We start from the raw sequence: 20,764 nt of genomic DNA on the forward strand, positions 1-20,764 counted from the left end.
TGGTGGGTGGTGGGGGTGGTGGTGGGGTGGGGGGGCGGGTGCATGGTTACAGTCTAAATTACTGTGTTGTACTTTGTGCTATACTGAACTGACTACTCAATAAAATAATTGTTCACAAAAAGAAGGAAAGCCTATGAAAACTATGCTAAAGTGAGATGAAAGGAAAGTATAGGAAATGGAAGCAAAGGGATGGGATGTGAATGAGAGGGAACAGAAGGCGAGAGAAGGGATATGAGAAAGGAATGGACAGATAGATGGGACATGTGAAGGGAAGGGAGAGGAAAGGAAGGACAGGGAAGGAAAGATAAAGAAGGGATGCAAAGGGAATGGAAAGAAAGGAAAGTATAGAGAAAGGAAGCATAGGGAAGTCATGTGAAATGGGAAAGGAAAGATAGAAAAGGAGAGGAAAGAAGGGATGCCAAGGAATAGGAAGGAAAGGGAAAAGCAGATCTTCATGCCCACCTGTAATTTTTTTTATCGCTGTATATCACAATATGACAAATATACACTGAGCTACACAGATCTTCTACTGTATATCACACACCCACACGTACAACACACACACACACACACACACACTCAGACACGCACACATCTGCTGCCTCACACAGTCCTTCTTATAGCTATTCAAGAAAACACTCCCTTCTCTGTAAGAGCATGCCAAGTCATGTTTAGCATGTTTTCATAGCAGATAACACACACACACACACACATACGTACACATACGGGTACATACCTGCTGGCGAGAACAGTTGGCACTGACGAGCGTAGCCGCATGCTGAGGTGGGTATTTGCCCCGCTGTCTCTCAGCGTCCCCTGCATGCAGCTTGGCCATTGCCTCGACGTCTGGGTTGGAGAAGCGGCGGGCTGCGTTGCCCAGTGTGTGGTACTGACGTTGGTATTCACCATGATCCCCTCGCATCATCCTTCTTCTGTCCTACCTTCCTCTCACCTCACCAGATCTGTATGTTTAAAGATCAACAGGTCAAAGGTCACACATATATATATATATTTCTAGACAGATGGGAGTTCTATTGTTGTAGCACAGAACTGTCGGATTCTCGATTCAGTGCTATTAGAGGAATAAAACACTCCGGGACGAGCTATTAATGGAGAATAATCAACTTCAGTGTATTAACAGAAACTCAGCTTCGCACCAGGCCTCATCACACCACCCTATCTTGTTTTATTCCTTACTTGTAGCTGATATCTTTCTGCTCTGGGGGTTTGGTCTTGAAGATGATTCTAGTATTGCACACACACACACACACACACACACATCAGCTAAAACAGCTTTAGGCTACTGAGCTGTTGAGATTTAGAGATTTATATAGAAAATGGCAGCAGGAGTGGAAGAGGGAAGAGGAAAAAAAGGAGGCAACTTAAAATAAGAACAAGATACGAGGCAGGAAATTGTCTGATGATGAGATTAAATCCGAACGCAGCTAGAGTCCGCCTCGTGACACCAAGCTGAGATTGAATAACATAAATCAATAAATAAATGAGCTCACTCAATGCAACACATATGTCGGTTTTGTTATTCACTTTTTTCAATTCTATTTCAGTATTCCTCTTATTCATTTATTTCAATTACAAGCTAAAGATGCCAGATACATTTTTCCAAAATGCAATGCAAAATCGATACACAAATGCTAATCTAGAGCAGACAGTGACTAAGGGGTTAGTCAAGAAATACTCAGAGGTTAAAAATATCATCGAGGGAAAATAGAGCTTGGAACAAGCACAAAGAACGGCAAGACTTCACTACTAGGATATCTGTATGTAGTGTTTATAGTTTCAGTGGATGTTTCTCGTTTAGCTCATCTACATGTTTTTTTTTTAATCTGCGATGAACAATTTAATAAACTCAATGTCCAAATCAAACTATGTAGCACCACCTTGTTCAACTTCAGTAAACGTTTTATACTGATCAAGGTCACAGTGTTTCCGGGGTCTACCCTGGTGTAACATCTCGCCCAGACTTGCCTCCTCCAGACCACCAGAGGGCGCCCACTTCCTCTATTACGTCCTACTTCCTCTAGAATCGCTATCTAAAGGACATGGACTTGAACTTATCCGTCTCTGTGATTTTTTTGCCTTGTCCCTGTGTTTTGACGTTATTCTGGATCTCTGGTGTTTTGATCCTGCCCTGTTTCCCGTATCTGCCTTTCAGATTCTGCCTTGAATGTGTCCTTTGTTGGTGTTGATTTTTTTTCTGGTAAAGACGCTGCCTGCTTTGACTCTGAGTTTTGTCTCAATAAACCTCATGCATATGAATCCTTATTCTATGTCTCTGAGCCAACCGCTACACCTGGGATTACTGGATCCTTCCCAATTTCCAATGGCTTTTGCTCCGTAAGTCGTGTTCAAAACCTGACACCTGACCCACCTGAATATTTATTTTATTGAATTTGTATTCATTCTTCTTCAGTAACATGGATCTGGAGCCTATCCCAGGAACACTGGGTGAGAGGCGGGAATACACCCTGGATGAAGAATCCATTCACTGGGAAGAAACCGGAGAACCTAGAGGGAATTCCATGGGGAGAACATGTGCAACTCCACACAGACAGTAACATGAGCTGAGCTGTGAGGCAACCATGCTGCTTTCATTTCATTTCATTTGTATTTTATTTTATATATGGAAATGTTCGTGTACAAATTCTGAATGTGTATAGGACAGGGATGAACCTTCTAAACTCCAGTCATGTTTATGTACTTGTATATTGTATCTAATGCCTATGTACATTTGCATGCTGTAAGTGCCTGTGTGTGTTTATGCATGCACCATTGCTTTTTCTTTCTCTCCCTCTTTGTAAAATTAACTCTCCGAGAAATGTTGTATCACAGGAACATCTCAGCACAATGCCACCGTTCTACAGAGCAATATACTGTGCCTCATTTACAAATTTCATTTTTTTCATAGCTGACACTACTGTGATACACCGTACTGTTTAAACTGTGCAAATGCTAATAACAGTGAAAATGGGTATTAAGGAAGGATATAAACAGCAGGCACTGGCCACATACCAAACCCATAAAATACCAAACCCACACACTTGCTGTGCTATATCTCTGGAGTTGTAGAAAAGAAATAAAAAAAAAAGGAATAAGCATCAGCTAACACGTCACTCCATCTTCGACACATTTAGACACCTAATCAATCATGAAAGATCAAGCAGACTAATCACTATGGTAGCCTTATTCAGTGTGGATTAACACTTTGGGGATAGTTCTGTAATGTCATTTTTAACTGATTGGGCTGCTTGGTTTGCACCTGATACGAAATATCTAAAATTTCACAGATCTCTTCCTCTAGAAATACAACAATTTGCTTCCTCAAGGTGACAGATGTGAGAAATGAATGAGAATTGATTGGCCTAGTTTCTGTTATTACTCATCATATTTCACAAAAGGTAGCAAGATAATATTTTTTATGTCTCTTTTGATCTAAGTTGCTGTATTTAGTGGTAGGTGTGAGTTATGATTTATTACTTCTGCCTGCTAATACATACAAAAAAAAAAAATCCACTGGAACAAAATTGCTTTTGCTGAAGAATGACTAAGTGTGACGAATACTTTTTAAAAAAAACACAACACTATGGACTACTTTATCACACAATTAAAAACAGCACTTCAATTTGAGCACCTTCCGAGGTACAATTACATTTCATTTAGGAAATAATAATAATAATAATAATACGCAGCTCATCTTGTTACTGAGAAAATGTAAAGTTACAGTTTTATATTTGACTGTTACAAATCACTGACACTGGAGACTCCTTACAAAATTGTTAAATAAACATCTTAGTGCCGTATCAACAATCACATGTATTTTTAATCTGTTTATGTGGCGCATCCTTCATAAAGTGTTACTATAGAAATAATAATGTATTAGAATGAGCGTGTTAATATAAACGTGTGCCTCACACTTGGAAATAATCTCAGAGCTGCTGTTACAAAAAATTTACATCATAACACCTTCTGACCAATCAGAATTGAGAATGCAACCACAAAGAGATATAATGAACAGTAAACCCTTAAAACGTCAAGCACCATTATCATAAATTAACATTATTGCAACGCAATTATTGTCAGTGTTGCATTCGTTTTTGTTTTTTTTAGCGTAACATTCCGACATGCTTCAAGCATTTTAAAGTGTAGTATATTGTTGATCTATAACCTGTAATCTGTACCCCATATGGCATGCACTACTTAAGCATAAGCAAGTCACAGTATAGGGTCAATCTCTATTGCTTAGTCTGGTATTCCTTGCTGCATCCTGTGTGTATAGGTTTGTGTGCATATACAGTATGTGTGTGTGTGTGCGTGTTAACACATTTTTCCTGCTGTGTCAGACATCCTCGCAGCAGAAGGGCAGACAAGGGAGCAGCTTTCTTGCTCGAGTCCTTACATACAAATTAGAGGCGAGTAGCCGCATCATTAAAAAAACAACAAATAGCGACTCCTTTAATCATAAAACTGCACAAATAAATAAATGAATAAACAAATCAAAATGCAAATGAGAGTCATTCATTTATGAGTACATGACAACTTAAACTCAAGATATCTGAATGGAACCTGACATTAAAATTTGACATTAAAATAACACAAGAAATTTTTCTAAACCTTATCATTGATTCTTTAATCACTGGCTTTTTTTTTTTCTTCACTCATTATGGGTAGGTCCATGATTGAAAAAATTGACAGCTCCTCTGCTTTTTTTTTTTTTAACCAAGCAAAGACGCCAAAGCCCCGCCTACTTGTTTTCTATTGGTTCACACAACTGAAGCTTGTGAATTCACACATCAAAGTTCACGTAGATAAAGTTAGCACTAAGAAACAAATGCGTGTCTTTCATGTCCAAATTCATTTCTCTTTCTGTGAATTGTTTTTTTGTTTGTTTGTTGTTGTTTTTTTGCCAGATGAATTTTTCATACTGAAAAAGCAGAACTGCTTCAGGATCTAAAATCATAAACGCCACAGCTAAACCATAAACATTTAAAAACGACATTAATAATTAATATAATAATATTCATGATACAGTCATTAATTGCTATTTTACTTAGTTCTGGCTCTTAGTTTTAACCAAACTGCATCTCACATGAAATTCATTCATTCATTTATTCATTGATTCATTCATTCATCTTCAGTAACTGCTTTAACCTGTAAATGTTGTGAGAGAATGATCTTCCAGTATATATTGCAATTTAGCTAAGGAGTTTTCAAAAGCTAGAAATAACGACAAACAGTTGCACTAATACACTAATATCCTTGCCACTGTGCTTTCCTAATATTCCCCAATCCCCCAGTGTGTTCCTCCAACAAATCCTCTCCGTTTCATGATGAACATTGATGTTTGTCAGAAACACGACAGTGAAAGAGTTTGGATTAATCAACCTCACATCTCAGGTGACTCATACCTCCATAATCTCCTGCTATTCACAGCCCATAGTAAACACCTTCTCACTGTCGGGCTTCGTGTAATTTATATGATGATGGTGATGATGATAACGGGACGCCTGATTTATGTCTCTGGGAGCTGATTTTCTAAATGTGGTTAAATCTCCTGTGGCAAATTAAAATTCTAGTGGTAACTGATGATATCACTTTCTGCCTGTCTCCCTATCGCTTTTCCCCATGTCCACCCTCCCCCCGCTTTTCTCATGCACACAGATATTTGGAGTATTCCACAAGGCACATGTTGAAATTGCATCATCCAATTTTCATGAGGATCACAGGAAGAAGAAAAGTTCTCTCATTCTTTTTGTAATATTCAGAACAATTTTGGTAATATTTGAACTTTAGAGTGGTGTTTACAGTAAATGACCATTAAAACTACGTTTCTGACCTTCTTGGCTGGGATATATATGAATGGATGTACACACACACACACACACACACACACACATATATATGTATGTATATATATAGAGAGAGAGAGAATGTTGGATGAAATTAACACAATGAGCTGCAATGAGAAGGATAAAGGCGGCGTTCCGGATAGATAGATAGAGAAACAGCTGAATTTTTATTATGAGCTGGTTTGGGTCGGATGTAAGAGTAATGAGAAATGCCACAGCGGCCTTCAGAGTCTGCTAAGGACACTGAAATATGACATAATCCCAAACAAGGTCGTTACTTAGCCCGAGAGTGGCGACAGTTAACGTCTTCTCTATCATAAATCCACATGGCTGCTGTGTACACAGCCTTGGCCCCTTAAATGACTCAGGAAAAAAGAAAGAGAGAGAGAGAGAGAGAGAGAGAGTTGCTTCCGAAGGATTTTGAGTGCTGGTTTAATTAATAGGTGATTTTAAAACAAATTTATCATCAGTTTGAAGGTTTAATTGTGGATGTCGGATGACTCAGGGGCTTGTAACACTTAAGAGTCTGAGACGGTCTTTTTAGACATGCCAACATCCACTGTTATGATTTTTGAGTTATGAATAAATGGTGGAAAATGGAAAAGAATTCACTGAAGGGGAAAGGACTTGGGTGCAAAAAAATCTGTAAACACAACTATAGATATTTGCACACATCTGTTCTCTCTGTTCATATTAACCTGCATGATAGGGAGTCTTGGGGAAAAGTGGACACTGCAGGGTTTAAAATAGGAAAGAATTTGCACTGACGATGACACGGATAAGAAGCCGCTGAAAGAAAGTTAAAGGCTAATTCGGTTTTAATTGGCATCAGAGGCAAAACAGCATGACATGGACACACACACACAGGACTCTGGGCTCGGGCTGCTCCTGATTCAGCTCCAATCTTGTGTGTTCTCACCTGCCAGCAGCTCTTTTCTGATCCATTTAATAACCAACCGAGTCGATGGAGATACAATCATGAGGGTGAAGTGTTACATGACTGGCTGCGGTGTTGGGAACGAAGTCTTTCCAAAGTCCCAGAGTGCTTTAAAAGATGTAACACACCTTAATACTGCGTGTCTTGGTGTGTTTATAATGCGTCATTAAATTGATAGATAAAAATGGATTGAAAAAAATAGAAATGGACCGAAAAATGTAGATTTTTAGATTTTTTTATTAAATCTATAATAAATGACGAAGTATGTTTTGAAAATAGATCTTCACATAAGCTACCTATTTCATAACATATGGTCTGATTATAGTCAGTATGCTGGCTAATACATTAGCTAACATGCCCTAGCCTCAGCTTAAACAGCAACTGAGACGAATGTTTCTGAAAATCAGAATGGTAAAATTAAATAGCTTGGCAAACATACATCCAGATTTCTGCAGAGCTGCTTTGTGGCGATGTCTATTCTTATAAGCACTATACAAATAAAATAATGCACCATTTAGGCCTGGAAGTCTTTCAGACCAAACGTAAATAAAAGTCCATAAAAGGCAATTCACTGAAGGGGAAAGGATGCGGGATGTGAAAGATGCATTTGCTTCTTGTAGTGCTTACTTTCGCTTTGTGCTAACTTTACCTAGATGAACTTTGACCTGTGGATTTACAAGCCTTGTTAATGTGAGCCAATAGAAAACACAAAGGTGGGATTGTCTCTCTGGTCAGTAAAAAAAATAAAGCTGCTGCTCATTATTAGAGATAAGAAATGTCACACCGGACCTTGATATGCACATCTGAAATATACAAAGGAATTTGTGGTTAAAAGTTCTGTTTGTTTGTTTGTTTTCTCTGCCTGCTATTTCTGGAATTTCTTATTAGCCATGTTGGAGCCTCTGTGCTAGTCGGGGGGTACCAATATTTTTTAGAAAAGATTTATTCTTAAGAAAAATTTTTTAAAGATTTTTTAAAAGATAGCGCTAAACTCGAATTATACCATATATAAGCATATCTCCTTATGCTAAAGATAAAATATTTTATAAATTTATTTTAGTTTAACTTGATGAAGGGTGCCAATAATTCTGGAGTGTCAGTATATGAGTTACTAACAACTTCCTTCTTCCTACTTTCAAGATCTGTATTTCGAACATCAGTGTAGGTTTTATAGGTGTCTCCTCTTTCAGTCCTTGTATCACTGGCCTGGGGGCGTGGCCAAGATGGCCACCAAGTGGAGAGATCTTTCTATAAAGAGTTGACCAAACCAAAAACTGTTTTTTTTTTTAATTTAATCACTAACACAAAAAGAGTTAGGAGCATCCATGTGATACCATTTAAATATGCTTTTAATTAGTGTTTTTTATAATTGATGGAATAATAACAGCCCTTAATAGGACATTTAGACTACTTAATGCAAACACAACCCCAGGCTACAAACCACTCATCGTTCCTCTCTCTCACACACTCTCTGGAGTGTGGAGGAAAACGTCTCTTTAACCTTTGACCTTGATGACAGGCTGCCTGCTGAGGGCCTGACTGGAGGGAGAGTAATGCTAATGTAAAAAAAAAAAAAAAAACAAGGACACACACTTATAATAAGAAGAAGAAGCAGGCATTTAATTACATTTTACAGATATTCCTACAATCATACTACCACAGGTATTTATATTCTCTAATGTTAACACTAGCAACCTGAATGTGATACAAAAACACTGAATACTGAGTGTAGAACTTTACGCAAACTCATTCTAGAAAAAAGATTTAGGCATATAATTGGGTTACTGCTTTTAGAAAACAACACGAACATTATACTCAGTCAAGACCAAATCTAGCAAGACCAAAGCCCAGGACTGAGACGAGTCCAAACACAAATGGCAATAAAAAAAATTCTAAATAAAGTCTTTAGAGTGTCCTATAGCCCTAATCGAGTGTGTTCACGAGCATGCTAATAATCTGTCCATTATCCGATTTAGCCAGTTACCAGATTATTCAAGCAGCATCCTACTACACTAACTTAAGTCACCACTATCACATTTCAGATACGCTTTTCTGCATATTCTTCATCATCTACGAGTGTCTCCAACCCTGTTAGACATTACAAGAGGAGGCTCAGGGGAGCCAACATTTACCGTTTAGCTGTAGCATTAGTGATTTTTCACCCCTTTGCTACGCTTTACTCAGAACAAATGCAAATAAAATTCTCCCAACAGAACACATCATTCACTGAAGGGGAAAGGATGTGGGACATGATGGCATTTACTACTGGTAGCGCTTATCACTTTTGTTCACGCTTCAGTCTTGTAAGCCAATAGAAAACAAGCGAGCGGTCTGTGCCATTTCGTCCAACAACATACACTAGGGGGAATACATTCCTGCCTGCTCGGATTTTCTTGTTAGCAATGTTGGCACCGTTGTGTTATGCTCTATAGGGGTGCCAATATTTTTGTGAAAACCAGTGATTTGCAGAGAAAATAATGTACTACTTAAGAAAATCTTTTCTAGTGTGAAAATTAAACTTTACCAGATCTTCATATGTATAAGCTAAATATTTTATATATTTATTTTGGTTCAGTTTTAAGAAGGGTGCCAATAATTCTGGAGTTACAGTACATAAATATAAATAGTAACTTCCTTTTTTCCATATTTGGACATCAAAGACCCAGAATTTTCCTGTTATCAGATTTAGGTGTACATAATTTTGGGTTCCTATCATCGAGGAGACATTTTGCAAGACACACACACACACACACACACACTCCTTGCCCATGTGCCAATCAATTTCAGGTGCATAATTATTACTCGAGCTGCTACACATTCTGGAAATACAAAAGGAGTGCATAATGAGACAGGATGTGAATAATAGCGTGACTTCCTGCACCTGTCAATCAACCATTCACAGCCAATCAGCTGCCTCCAGAAATAAAACTGAAAAGACTTACGGAGGAGTGTAGAAACGAGAAATCTCTCTCTCCCTCTCTCTCTCCAGATCTGGGTCCTTACATCTGGCTGACATCAAAAGGAGATTGTGTTTGTGTATGTGTGTGTACGTGTGTGTGTGTTAAATCAAGAAAAAGCCAGAGCATCCACAAAAGAGGAACGAGGGATGGAGAGAGATCGAGAGAGAGAGCGTCTGAAAATCAAAGAAAAGAAAGTGGGCGATTATTTGTCATTTTGACAGCCGAATGCTACGAATTGAATCAGAGAGAGAGAGAGAGAGAGAGAGAGGGAGAGGGAGAGATTTAATAGTCCAACAGAAAGCAGCCAAAAAATGAAAGGAGAAAGGAAAATGTGCTACAGATAGACAGACAGACGGATAAACAGACAGACAGACAAATAGATAGATAGATAGATAGATAGATAGATAGATAGATAGAAAAGTGGGATAGAGAGGGATAGAGAGGTACAGAGATGAAGAAAGAGCAGTGGAGGAAAAAGTGATTGAGAGAAAGAGAGGTGGAGAGATAGAGAAATAGAAAGATAGATGAAGGATGAAGAGGTAGTGAGGATTAGAAAGAGAGGTTTATACAAGAAGAAGAGAAGGTGTAGAGAGAAAGTGATGGAGAAGGTGATGGAGAGATAGAGATTCAGAAAGTGGTGGAATGATGGAGAGACAAGAGATGGAGTGAAAAAGCAACGGAGAGAAGGGGAAGAGAGAAGAGAAGAAAAGAGATGGATAGGAGAAGTTATGGATACAGGGAGAGGTGAAGTGAGAGATGGAGAGAGAAAGTGATGGAGAGAATGAGAAGAGAAATAGAGAAGTGGAAAGTTAGACAGAGAGGTATGGAGAGTTAGAGAGGTTTAGAAAGAGATGGACTGATGGAGAGAAAGAGATGGAGAAAGTGATGGAGATAAGAGTTGGAGAAAAATGAATGGAGAAAAAAATAATGGAGAGGATAGATAGATAGATAGATAGATGCTAGTTTTTGTTGGCCTTTGTCTTTTTGACCTTGAGACTGACACACACACACACAGCCTGTCTGTACTGATCCATCAATCCTGCAGCCATTACTCTTTTTTTTTGTCCTCCGTTTCAGGTGTCAGACTGTCTGTATGACTGAAGTGTGTGTGTGTGTGTGTTGTGTGTGTGTGTGTGTGTGTGTGTGTGTGCGCGTAAATATTCCTCTTTTTTGAGACTGTTATCCAACACAGAGTGTTCCGATCTCTTGAGCCTGCAGTTTACACGATGAAGACAGCTGGGAAAAGACACACACACACCTCTCTCTCTCTCTCTCTCTCTCCATTACTCTGTCTCTATCAATCTCTCTTTTTTCTCCACCGCTCTTTTTCTCCATTTCTCTTTCTCTCCATCTCTTCTTCTGTCCATCAAATTTCTCTCTTTCTCTCTCTCTCTCCCTCCATCAATCTTTCCTTCTCTCCAGCACCTTTTCTCTCCATCTCTCCTTCTCTACATCTCTTCTTCTGTCCATCAAATTTCTCTCTTTCTCTCTATCTCTCAACCTCTCCCTCCCTCCATCTCTCCATCTCTCCTCCTCTCAATCTCTCAGTCACTTTTTACTTTCTCTCATCTCTTCATCTCTCTACCTCTGCATCCAACTCTATCCATCTATCCATTTCTCTCCATGTTATCTATCTATCTATCTATCTATCTATCTATCTACCTGCTGATTAACTGTGTCCTAGCACTGGAGGAGAGAGCTGACAAGTGTGTGTGTGTGTGTGTGTGTCTGTGTGTGTGTGTGTGTGTGCGTGTGCTAGTGCGTGTGTGTACGCCTGTCTTCTTAATCCAACTGATCTGGAGGGATGGATTAGAAAGAACTGTCTCTCTCCTTCTCTTCTCCTCTCTCCTGGAACTCATTTATCCTCCAACTCTCTCTCTCTCTATCTATCTATCTCACACACACACACATAAAATAAATAACATTGGGCAAACATATAATTAGCACAATAAACAGATCTAATGCTGACTACTGAGCACTGTAAAGCCAGGACAATCATAAGTGTGTGTTTGTGTGTGCGTGTGTGGGTTTTAGACAGAGAGAGATACATTTGGGAATTCTGATCAAAAAGCACATCCCTCTTTCTCTATCATATATATCTCAGCCCAAATATGCTCTCTCTCTCTCTCTCTCTCTCTCTCTCTCTCTCAGTTTTTCCTCAGGGTATCTGAAACTTCGAATCTCATTTTCTTTTGGAAACTTCTAAGGCAGGAAGACAGCATGACAGATGTCTAGTACTAGCAGGGTCCCCAAGTGTATATTCACTACAACACACACACACACACACAGTTATATCTCAGAGATAGTTTTTACCCTTAATAGCACAACAGATGGACTGGCATCATGTCCAGGGTGTATTCCCCCCTCGCTCCCAGGATCCAGCCAAACCCTGATGGGCCAAGTGGAAAAAAAGGCATATTTTTCATTTAGCATTGAATATAAAGTTAAAAAACTAGTTACGACTCAAGTGATGACCTCTGAGAGATGATATACAGGCTGTCAAGAAACTAGGTGTACGACCATGAAGTGGGTCCTAACTTTGAACATCAGGCACCAGAGTGTATCTCGTACCTAATAAAATGGCAACTCCGTTTATTCATTCAGCTAAATATCATTAACATACGTCAAAATATATTTTTTTTAATAAAAATAGCTTTCACAACAGGCTTCAGGTGTGTAAAAACACATGAACACTTAACAAAGCTATTTAATACAGCCGAAGGGCAAGTATTAATTGACAGAATGCATGAAATGTCCACAATTCGTATGAAAAAAAAGCATTTCAAAGCAATTCGTTCACAATAATGAGACTCTGAGCAGTGTGTGTGCTCCTGAGATAAAAAATCTGCTCCCATTCAGAGAGAAGCAGGACAACAGCTGTCTATGGTCCCATATTCTGGACAAATTTATATGGGACATGGCATTTGTCTGTAGTAATTTTACACTATGTGATAAAGATCTTGCTTAAACATGTGAAGTATTTACTATGATATGAATTATTCAGTATGAAAGGTAACAAATGTGCTATCATTCTCTCTATCTCAGCTGTATTTCTGTCTCTTTTCCTTTTCCTGCAAACATCAAAGAGGACGTGGATGTGTGTATCTTTTTTGACGTGATTATTCCAGTTCTGTTCTTATCAAGGTCCTCGTTCATCTCCTCCTCGTCCTCCCTGCTGTCTGTCAAATCTGCTACATCTTTATCATAAATCCGTCAGGCTTTCTGCTTCTTATCTTGTTTCTACTCTATTATCTTCCAGTCTTCTCTCTCTCTCTTTAATACTGTTCCGTCTTGTTCCTCTGCTAACCTATCACCTGACCTGTCTTCCCTGCCCTTCATCTCTCCTCCACATTTGTTTCCATCACTATTTGGCTCCCAGTGGAGGGGCAGGACTGACACTGTTCAGATGGATCAGATCTGATAAGGTCTGCTTTTGCCGTTTGTCTCCCTGTGTCTATGTTCCACCATCGCTGTAGTGAAGTTTTCTGTAAGGAGTCTCCGGTGTCAGTGCATTGGATCACTTGGTAATTTTTGGTGACCATGGGTAAGTCTTCAGGACAGAGGAGGTTACACTTTGACATCAGTATAAGGTTTAAAAACAGATTTGGTGTAAACACATATTATTTGACGTAAATAAATGACATAAATAAATCGAAACAGGTGATTTTAGATTTTTGTGGAACCAAGCAAAATACAACAAATACACTGATTATATTTGAATATTGAAATCACTGAATCATTGAGATTACTGAGGATGGTAAAACCATGAAGATGACTTTGGACCACAATTCATATGACCAGTTATGATATGATGGCTTAGGACTACAATTGCTCTGATAGCTTTAGGACTGCAATTGCCATGAACAGTTTTGTACTCAAGTCTCCATCACTGAACAGTGGATAAGTTCAACAAAACAGACTTAATGTGAATACTATAATGAATTTCCTGGTTACACAATTGCACTATTTGACCATGTAATATACAGTTATAGAAAGGAATTATTTATGTTCGCACTATCCGGTGTTACCCAGATGAGGATGGGTTCCCTTTTGAGTCTGGTTCCTCTCAAGGTTTCTTCCTCATATCGTCTCAGGGAGTTTTTCCTTGCCAACATCGCCTCTGGCTTGCTCATTAGGGGTAAATTCATACATTTAAAATTTACCCTGAATGTATTTATTTTCTGTAAAGCTGCTTTGTGACAATGTTCATTGTTAAAAGTGCTATGCAAATATAATTGAATTGAATTGAATTGAATAGTATGAAGAGTTAGAAGTGAGGCTGAGGCTGATTTCTTTCTAGTCCAGACTGTAGATTCATGCAGCCTATCATTGACAGTCACAGGGTGACACCCCCCTAGGTTTCAGCTAATATTTTTCATCCTGCTTTGCTGACACATCAATCACATCATTTACTTTTACAAATTATAAAAAAGGATAAATGACAACTACCAAGAAGGAGCAGAAAAGAGCGTAGTTTCTGCACCCATAGAATAGGCTGAGGCTCGTAATAGTAACAGTCTAGTGGTTTTAGGCTTACCTTTGTTCAACTGTGTCCAATAAAGCAGGTCAGGTGTGTTTTGCCATGTACAAGACGAGGACAGATGCTAATACCAACTAATGCTAATACCATTAACCAGGGTTGCCAGTTTTCAGGAAAATTTACAACCCAACTACATCTCATAAACCACACAAAAGCCCTGAAACTAGCAGCAAAAACTATCGGCATTGGAAAGGAGAGACACATTTTTATTTGCATGGGAAACATGGTCACCGTAGTGCACACGCATTTCTGATATAGACATTATCCCCTAAGCAACAGTAGAAATGGATTTGTACATCATAGAAACATTGTCTGCGCTTACACTTCGCCTTTATTTGCAGTCATTTATCAGATTTAATTCCGATTATTTGCTATAGAACTAGATCTTAGTGGCCGCAGTATATTTTTAAACTAACACAATTAGGCAAAAGTGTCATTAACTGTCCTGACTTCTGCTCCTCCCCCATGCATGGGGCAGCATAATTCTTGCCCCAACAGGACTCTATTAGTGTTTGTTGCAGTTCCTATTTCTGACCACTAGGTGCAGTAATAATTCTCAGGCGCTAAATAGGGCAGTGAACTAGCTGCCGCAAAATCGTGCAACATCTAGAAAAGTGAGCAAATCAATGAAACATTGGCTAATATTTGTCAAATAGCTTAAATCATTGGTCACTCGAAAGAGGTAATTAGTATTTCTCCAGAATTTGAAATGCTGGGGATGGAGTTGTGAATAAGAACTTTACGAAGATTAATATTTGTTGAACGAAATACATAGTGGGGATGTGTTCCACCTGCACCTATGGACAAGCCGCCACTGCTTTTATTTCAGGTGATGAGACAGAGACTGATGATGCCGATTGTCAAAAAAAAAAAAACATTCTGAAATCGAAGCTTCATGTCCAATAGAAATAAAATCCCATCTGTTTCTGTGTGTCAGGATATTCTCGCTTCACCGTAATAGAAGGTCATTAGAACCTGCAACCTTCTGGTTCCACACCTTCTCAGCTTGTCTTTCAATACACTGTCCATGAGACACAATGTCTTTTCTTCTTCTCTTTTCCCCACTCTGCTCTCTTTTTCTCTGCCAGTATCTCTCCATCACCACTTTGATGTTTGCCCGCAGAGCAATTTCTGCCAGTGCACTCTCTCTCTCTCTCTCTCTCGTTCTTTCTCTCACTCTTTCTGCAGACACACACATCTCTCTCTCTCTCTCTCTCTCTCACTCTTTCTGCAGACACACACACATATCTCTCTCTCTCTCGTTCTCTCTCTCACTTTTTCTGCAGACACACACATTCTCTCTCTCTCTCTCTCTCTCTCTCTCCCATTTACACACATCTATTGGTGACATTCAGATTGTATTCAGGATCCATTAGAGTGCATTAAAACCCATAGCATCATCATGATAATATGGCAAAGCTGAAGTGCATCTCTCTCTCTTTCTCTCTCTCATATAATTGGGTATCCATTTCTCCATGAGAAAGCAAGCCTAAAAACCCAGAGCCATGCATCTCCACAGCTGATTACGCTGCTCTGAGACCGGTTTGGCACTTTTCCACGTCCCGGTGTGGTACATTGTGAATCTGATCCCACATCACCATGAAACTGCACTCCGGTAGTCTTGCACCACTACATACCTGCTCGAGCTACGGTTTCCTCTCCTCCCTCTGATCCCTTGTCACACAGCCTTCTCTCTTTTCATCCTTCCCTTCCTAGTATCCATCCTTCTCTCCTTTTCCTCGTTTGTCTTCCATCTGTCTCTCAGATCAGCCTGTCCTAGGAAACCAGGGAGCACCAGTTGTCTGCTGGTCAGCGTGGTGCCCGTGTGTGTGAGAGTATGTGTGTGCGTGTGTGTGTGTGTGTGTGTGTGTGTGTGTGTGTGTGTGAGTGTGTCAGAGCGTCAAACCCATTCTACTGCAGGGGGGGCTTCAAGTCCGCATGGCACAGCCGGACCTCATCTGATATTCTTGCAGAAGACACATTCCCACCCCCTCCTCGAGTCTTCATAGTGGAAAATCCCATTTCAGTACACACACAGCCCGAGGAAGACAGAGCGAGGAATGTACCATTCATGGGGTAAAAAGAGGGGGGTGGGGGGGTGGGGTGGATGATGGGAAAATTGCAGCAGATGAACAGGACAAGCAGGAGGCATTTGCTCTGAGAGGCTTGCATGGAAACCATGTCCTGATGGAATTGGACAGATTTGAAAATATAATCAAGGATGTTTTAATGGACTGCTTTTCTCCATTCTCATGCATATTTAATAAAATGTGTATTTAATTATTCACATAACATAACAAAAAATATATTATACGGAATATACCCTAGTGTTTTGTATAAGGCAATGAGATTAACTCTTTTTGTTGTTGTTGTTGTTGTTGCAGTTTTGAAAACCATTTTTGACTAAATATGTTTATTTCTGTGTATAGTTACAAGCGCCTGAAACGCAAGCCAAATGATGCAATTAAAAAGCGATTAAAAAGCAATTAGCTCGTACATGCAGGCTATAAATCGGATCCCTAATATGCTTTTTCACTGCATTCTATTTTCAGAATTGAGGTAGAATCAGAATTTGCGTGTTTTTACTTTCATATTGACTCAGCACATGATCACAGGACTGACATCACAACATAACACAAGAAGAATGAAACTGGATTGTCGTGTAGCTGGTTAGAGAAGAGATAAGTGGGGAAGAGAGATCGCAATAGACTCACCACCTGGGCTGTAACTCAATCTAACGTGAGATCAGGTGTTAGCCATGTCATAGTCGCAGGCAGGTAATGTTTCACCTGCAAAGCGGAGAAAGGTATCAGGTTAAATATGACCTCAGGGAAGAAATTCATATATAATATTATATCTGGAATATGAAATATATGCAATTGTCACAAACATGTGGTGGGTGTGATGCCATGTAGATGTAGCAGACTTGCATTAGCCTGTGTGTAACCTATACCATGGGCTCCTGACATTGATACTACACAGCAAGAGAGAGAAAAAGACATCTATTCAGAAACTCTTCTCCACGTTTGGCGAAGAGCAATATTTGCAGCATATGCAAATACATATTATATTCATGATATCATGATATCATGAAAATAAATACAGTTTATATCCATATCACAGAAATCACAATGTGACCAGCACATCAGTAACCTATTACTGACAATGTAAGTATTTTTATTTTGCTTTGTTTTGACCATTTAGGACTCTTGGGCTATACTATTAACAGCAAATAACCAATGACATCAAGTGTTACTGTTTCCACACTGAATTTTCCATGAACAGCAAAAAGCGAAGAGTTTTATTCCTCTTGCATCACAGTAATCTGCCCATGCTAACAATTCTTTATCTACTAAAGAATGTAAGAACGACACACTACACGTTTTATCCATTTATGGTTACGTTTAACGCCCATTAAACAAGTTCATTCCTGCTATCACTTGCGTTAGAGCAGCTATTAAAAGGCGTTCTCTCACCAGCCTCTCAACACAGCTTGTCATGTTACAGAGAAAATGCAAAAAGTGTAAATTCCTCTGCCCTGAAGACATTCCATTGTAAGAAAACATACTGATACTGGAGACTCCTTCCATATAAATGTTAAATAAGCGTCTCTTCATGGAAAACTTCACCATATGCACAGTTTATGTGAAGGATCCACCATATAAGTCCCAAGTTGTAAGTTGTTTATAGAAACAATAAATTATTAGAATGAGCTGCTGTTACAGAAAGTGAATCAACACCTTCTGACAAACCAGATTTAAGAATTTAACAGCGTTGTCATATAAATAAATGTATGACACACATCGAATATGCTAGCTAAGCACTGACTAACCAAACCATGGCAACCAGAAGTAAACTCTTGTTACTCTAGATCTCTCACTCAGCACTCATTTTGAACTTGTGTGTAAATTAGACCTTAAATGTGACACAGATATTCATTTCATCTATTCAAATTTGATAATATATCTTTATTTAGCTTTCAGTTTATGTACTCGGGGTTTCAGTCACTCCCTACATTTGCGTTTCATCTATTTTCCCTCATATTTAATTCCTGAATAAATACAGTAGCTCTCAGAGAGATTTATGCTTTGAAAGGGTTCATGGTATAAGATCCTCTATCTGGAGCTTTAACTATTTTTTGAATTTTATGTCTGTTTTAGTTTTTAGTTTTATTTATGAGTATCAGGATCATAGTACACTATATTGCCAAAGGTTTTGGGACACCCCTCCAAATCATTGAATTCAGGTGTTCCAATCACTTCCATGGGCACAGGTGTATAAAATCAAGCACCTAGGCATGCAGACTGCTTCTATAAACATTTGTGAAAGAATGGGTCGCTCTCAGGAGCTCAGTGAATTCAAGCATTGCACCGTGCCACCTTTGCAATAAGTCCATTCGTGAAATTTCCTCACTACTAAATATTCCATGATCAACTGTTAGTGGTATTATAACAAAGTGGAAGCAATTTGGAACAGCAGCAACTCAGCCACGTAAGGCCACGTAAAATCACAGAGCGGGGTCAGCACATGCTGAGGCGCACAGTGAGCCGAAGTCGCCAACTTTCTGCAGCGTCAATTGCTACAGAGCTCCAAACTTCATGTGACCTTCAGATTAGCCCAAGTACAGTACACAGAGAGCTTCATGGAATAGGTTTCCATGGCCGAGCAGCTGCATCCAAGCCTTACATCACCAAGAGCACTGCAAAGCGTCGGATGCAGTGGTGTAAAGCACGCCACCACTGGACTCTAGAGCAGTGGAGACGCGTTCTCTGGAGTGATGAATCACGCTTTTCCATCTGGCAATCTGATGGACGAGTCTGGGTTTGGAGGTTGCCAGGAGAACGGTACTTGCCTGACTGCATTGTGCCAAGTATAAAGTTTGGTGGAGGGGGGATTATGGTGTGGGGTTGTTTTTCAGGGGTTGGGCTTGGACCCTTAGTTCCAGTGAAAGGAACTTTGAATGCTTCAGCATACCAAGACATTTTGGACAATTTTATGCTCCCAACTTTGTGGGAACAGTTTGGAGCGGGCCTCTTCCTCTTCCAACATGACTGTGCACCAGTGCACAAAGCAAGGTCCATAAAGACATGGATGAGTGAGTTTGGTGTGGATGAACTTGACTGGCCTGTGCAGAGTCCAGAGCTCAACCCGATAGAACACCTTTGGGATGAATTAGAGCGGAGACTGAGAGCCAGGCCTTCTCGACCAACATCAGTGCCTGACCTCACCAATGCGCTTCTAGAAGAATGGTCAAAAATTCCCATAAACACACTCCTAAACCTTGTGGAAAGCCTTCCCAGAAGAGTTGAAGCTGTTATAGCTGCAAAGGGTGGGCCAACTCCATATTAAACCCTACGGATTAAGAATGGGATGTCGTTAAAGTTCATGTGCATGTAAAGGCAGACGTCCCAAAACTTTTGGCAATATAGTGTATGTTCATAGTTCATAGTATAATTAATTTACTCATCCTTTCTTATTGCTATTTAAATAGATTAAAGATAAATGTTTTTATTCATTTGCATTTTTATTCACATTGTAATCACCTTGAGGAATGAGGAATCTGATGAATATTTTAATGTACAGGTGCATTAAAATAAGTAAGAAACAACCTGCAAAGTTCAAATGTATTTTTTTATTATAGGGGTTCCCCAACATCAACAACATCACATGACTCTGGCATGTTGGAACAGCAGAAACCGGAAAATTGAGAAACCAAAAAGACTTGGAATCTGAGAATATGTATAATGTCCATTTGGGGTCTTTTGACTGAAAAATATAGGAAAGTTTATTATTATTATTATTATTATTATTATTATTATTATTATTAATAACTGCTTGACATTTTTTCCTCTAATTCACTGGATCAGCATAAAATGTTGTTCTTATCTGTAATAAACCATTATCATAATGTTACACGATTACATTGGAATACATTTCCATCTCATTGAAAAATCTATGACATTTATGCAAATAAGTTTCCGAGGTTCCTCTACCAGTACACTTAACCTCTGCAAACAGAGGCCTGTTTCCATGGCAACATTGCCGTTGACAATTGACATCCCTGGGAAATAAGTAGAATTATTGAAGCCAAAAGGTCAGAGCACTTATGGCTCCAGCATAACAGAGCTGCGTGGGTTATACATAAAAAGTGATATTAATGTGTGGCGGCCTGGGAAAACCCTTCACACGGATGAAAATTTTATTTACGTTAATGCGCACATTCCAATACATTGTCTTTTCCATCGTCACGACTTTGAGAGGATATAAAACGTACGCACCCCCTGTAAAAATGGTGGTGTAAAAATTTCACAAACCATGCGGCAAAATGATCAGATGAAATGAGACCAGAACTTTTTGGGGATAATTCTTAAAGACAGAGTACTGTGCAAAAGTCTTAGGTACCCTTTATTTTCAAGACGAATTTGTTTGTACAGATGTTTATTTTCTGAAAGTCAAAGTCATC

At 39.2% G+C, this 20,764-nt stretch overlaps 1 protein-coding gene across 1 annotated transcript in view; it reads right to left on the minus strand.

Moving 5' to 3' along the window:
• Positions 1–16,274, minus strand: part of srcin1b (SRC kinase signaling inhibitor 1b) — a 60,044-nt gene extending 43,770 nt beyond the window's left edge. The window contains 2 exon segments of the mRNA XM_053234250.1: positions 737–962; positions 15,939–16,274. Coding sequence (XP_053090225.1) covers positions 737–925 — 189 coding nt within the window. The 5' untranslated portion in view covers positions 926–962; positions 15,939–16,274.
• Between the last annotated feature and the right edge of the window lie 4,490 nt (positions 16,275–20,764).

The sequence above is a fragment of the Pangasianodon hypophthalmus genome, chromosome 1, assembly GCF_027358585.1.
Source record: "Pangasianodon hypophthalmus isolate fPanHyp1 chromosome 1, fPanHyp1.pri, whole genome shotgun sequence".
Classification (NCBI taxonomy): Eukaryota; Metazoa; Chordata; class Actinopteri; order Siluriformes; family Pangasiidae; genus Pangasianodon; species Pangasianodon hypophthalmus.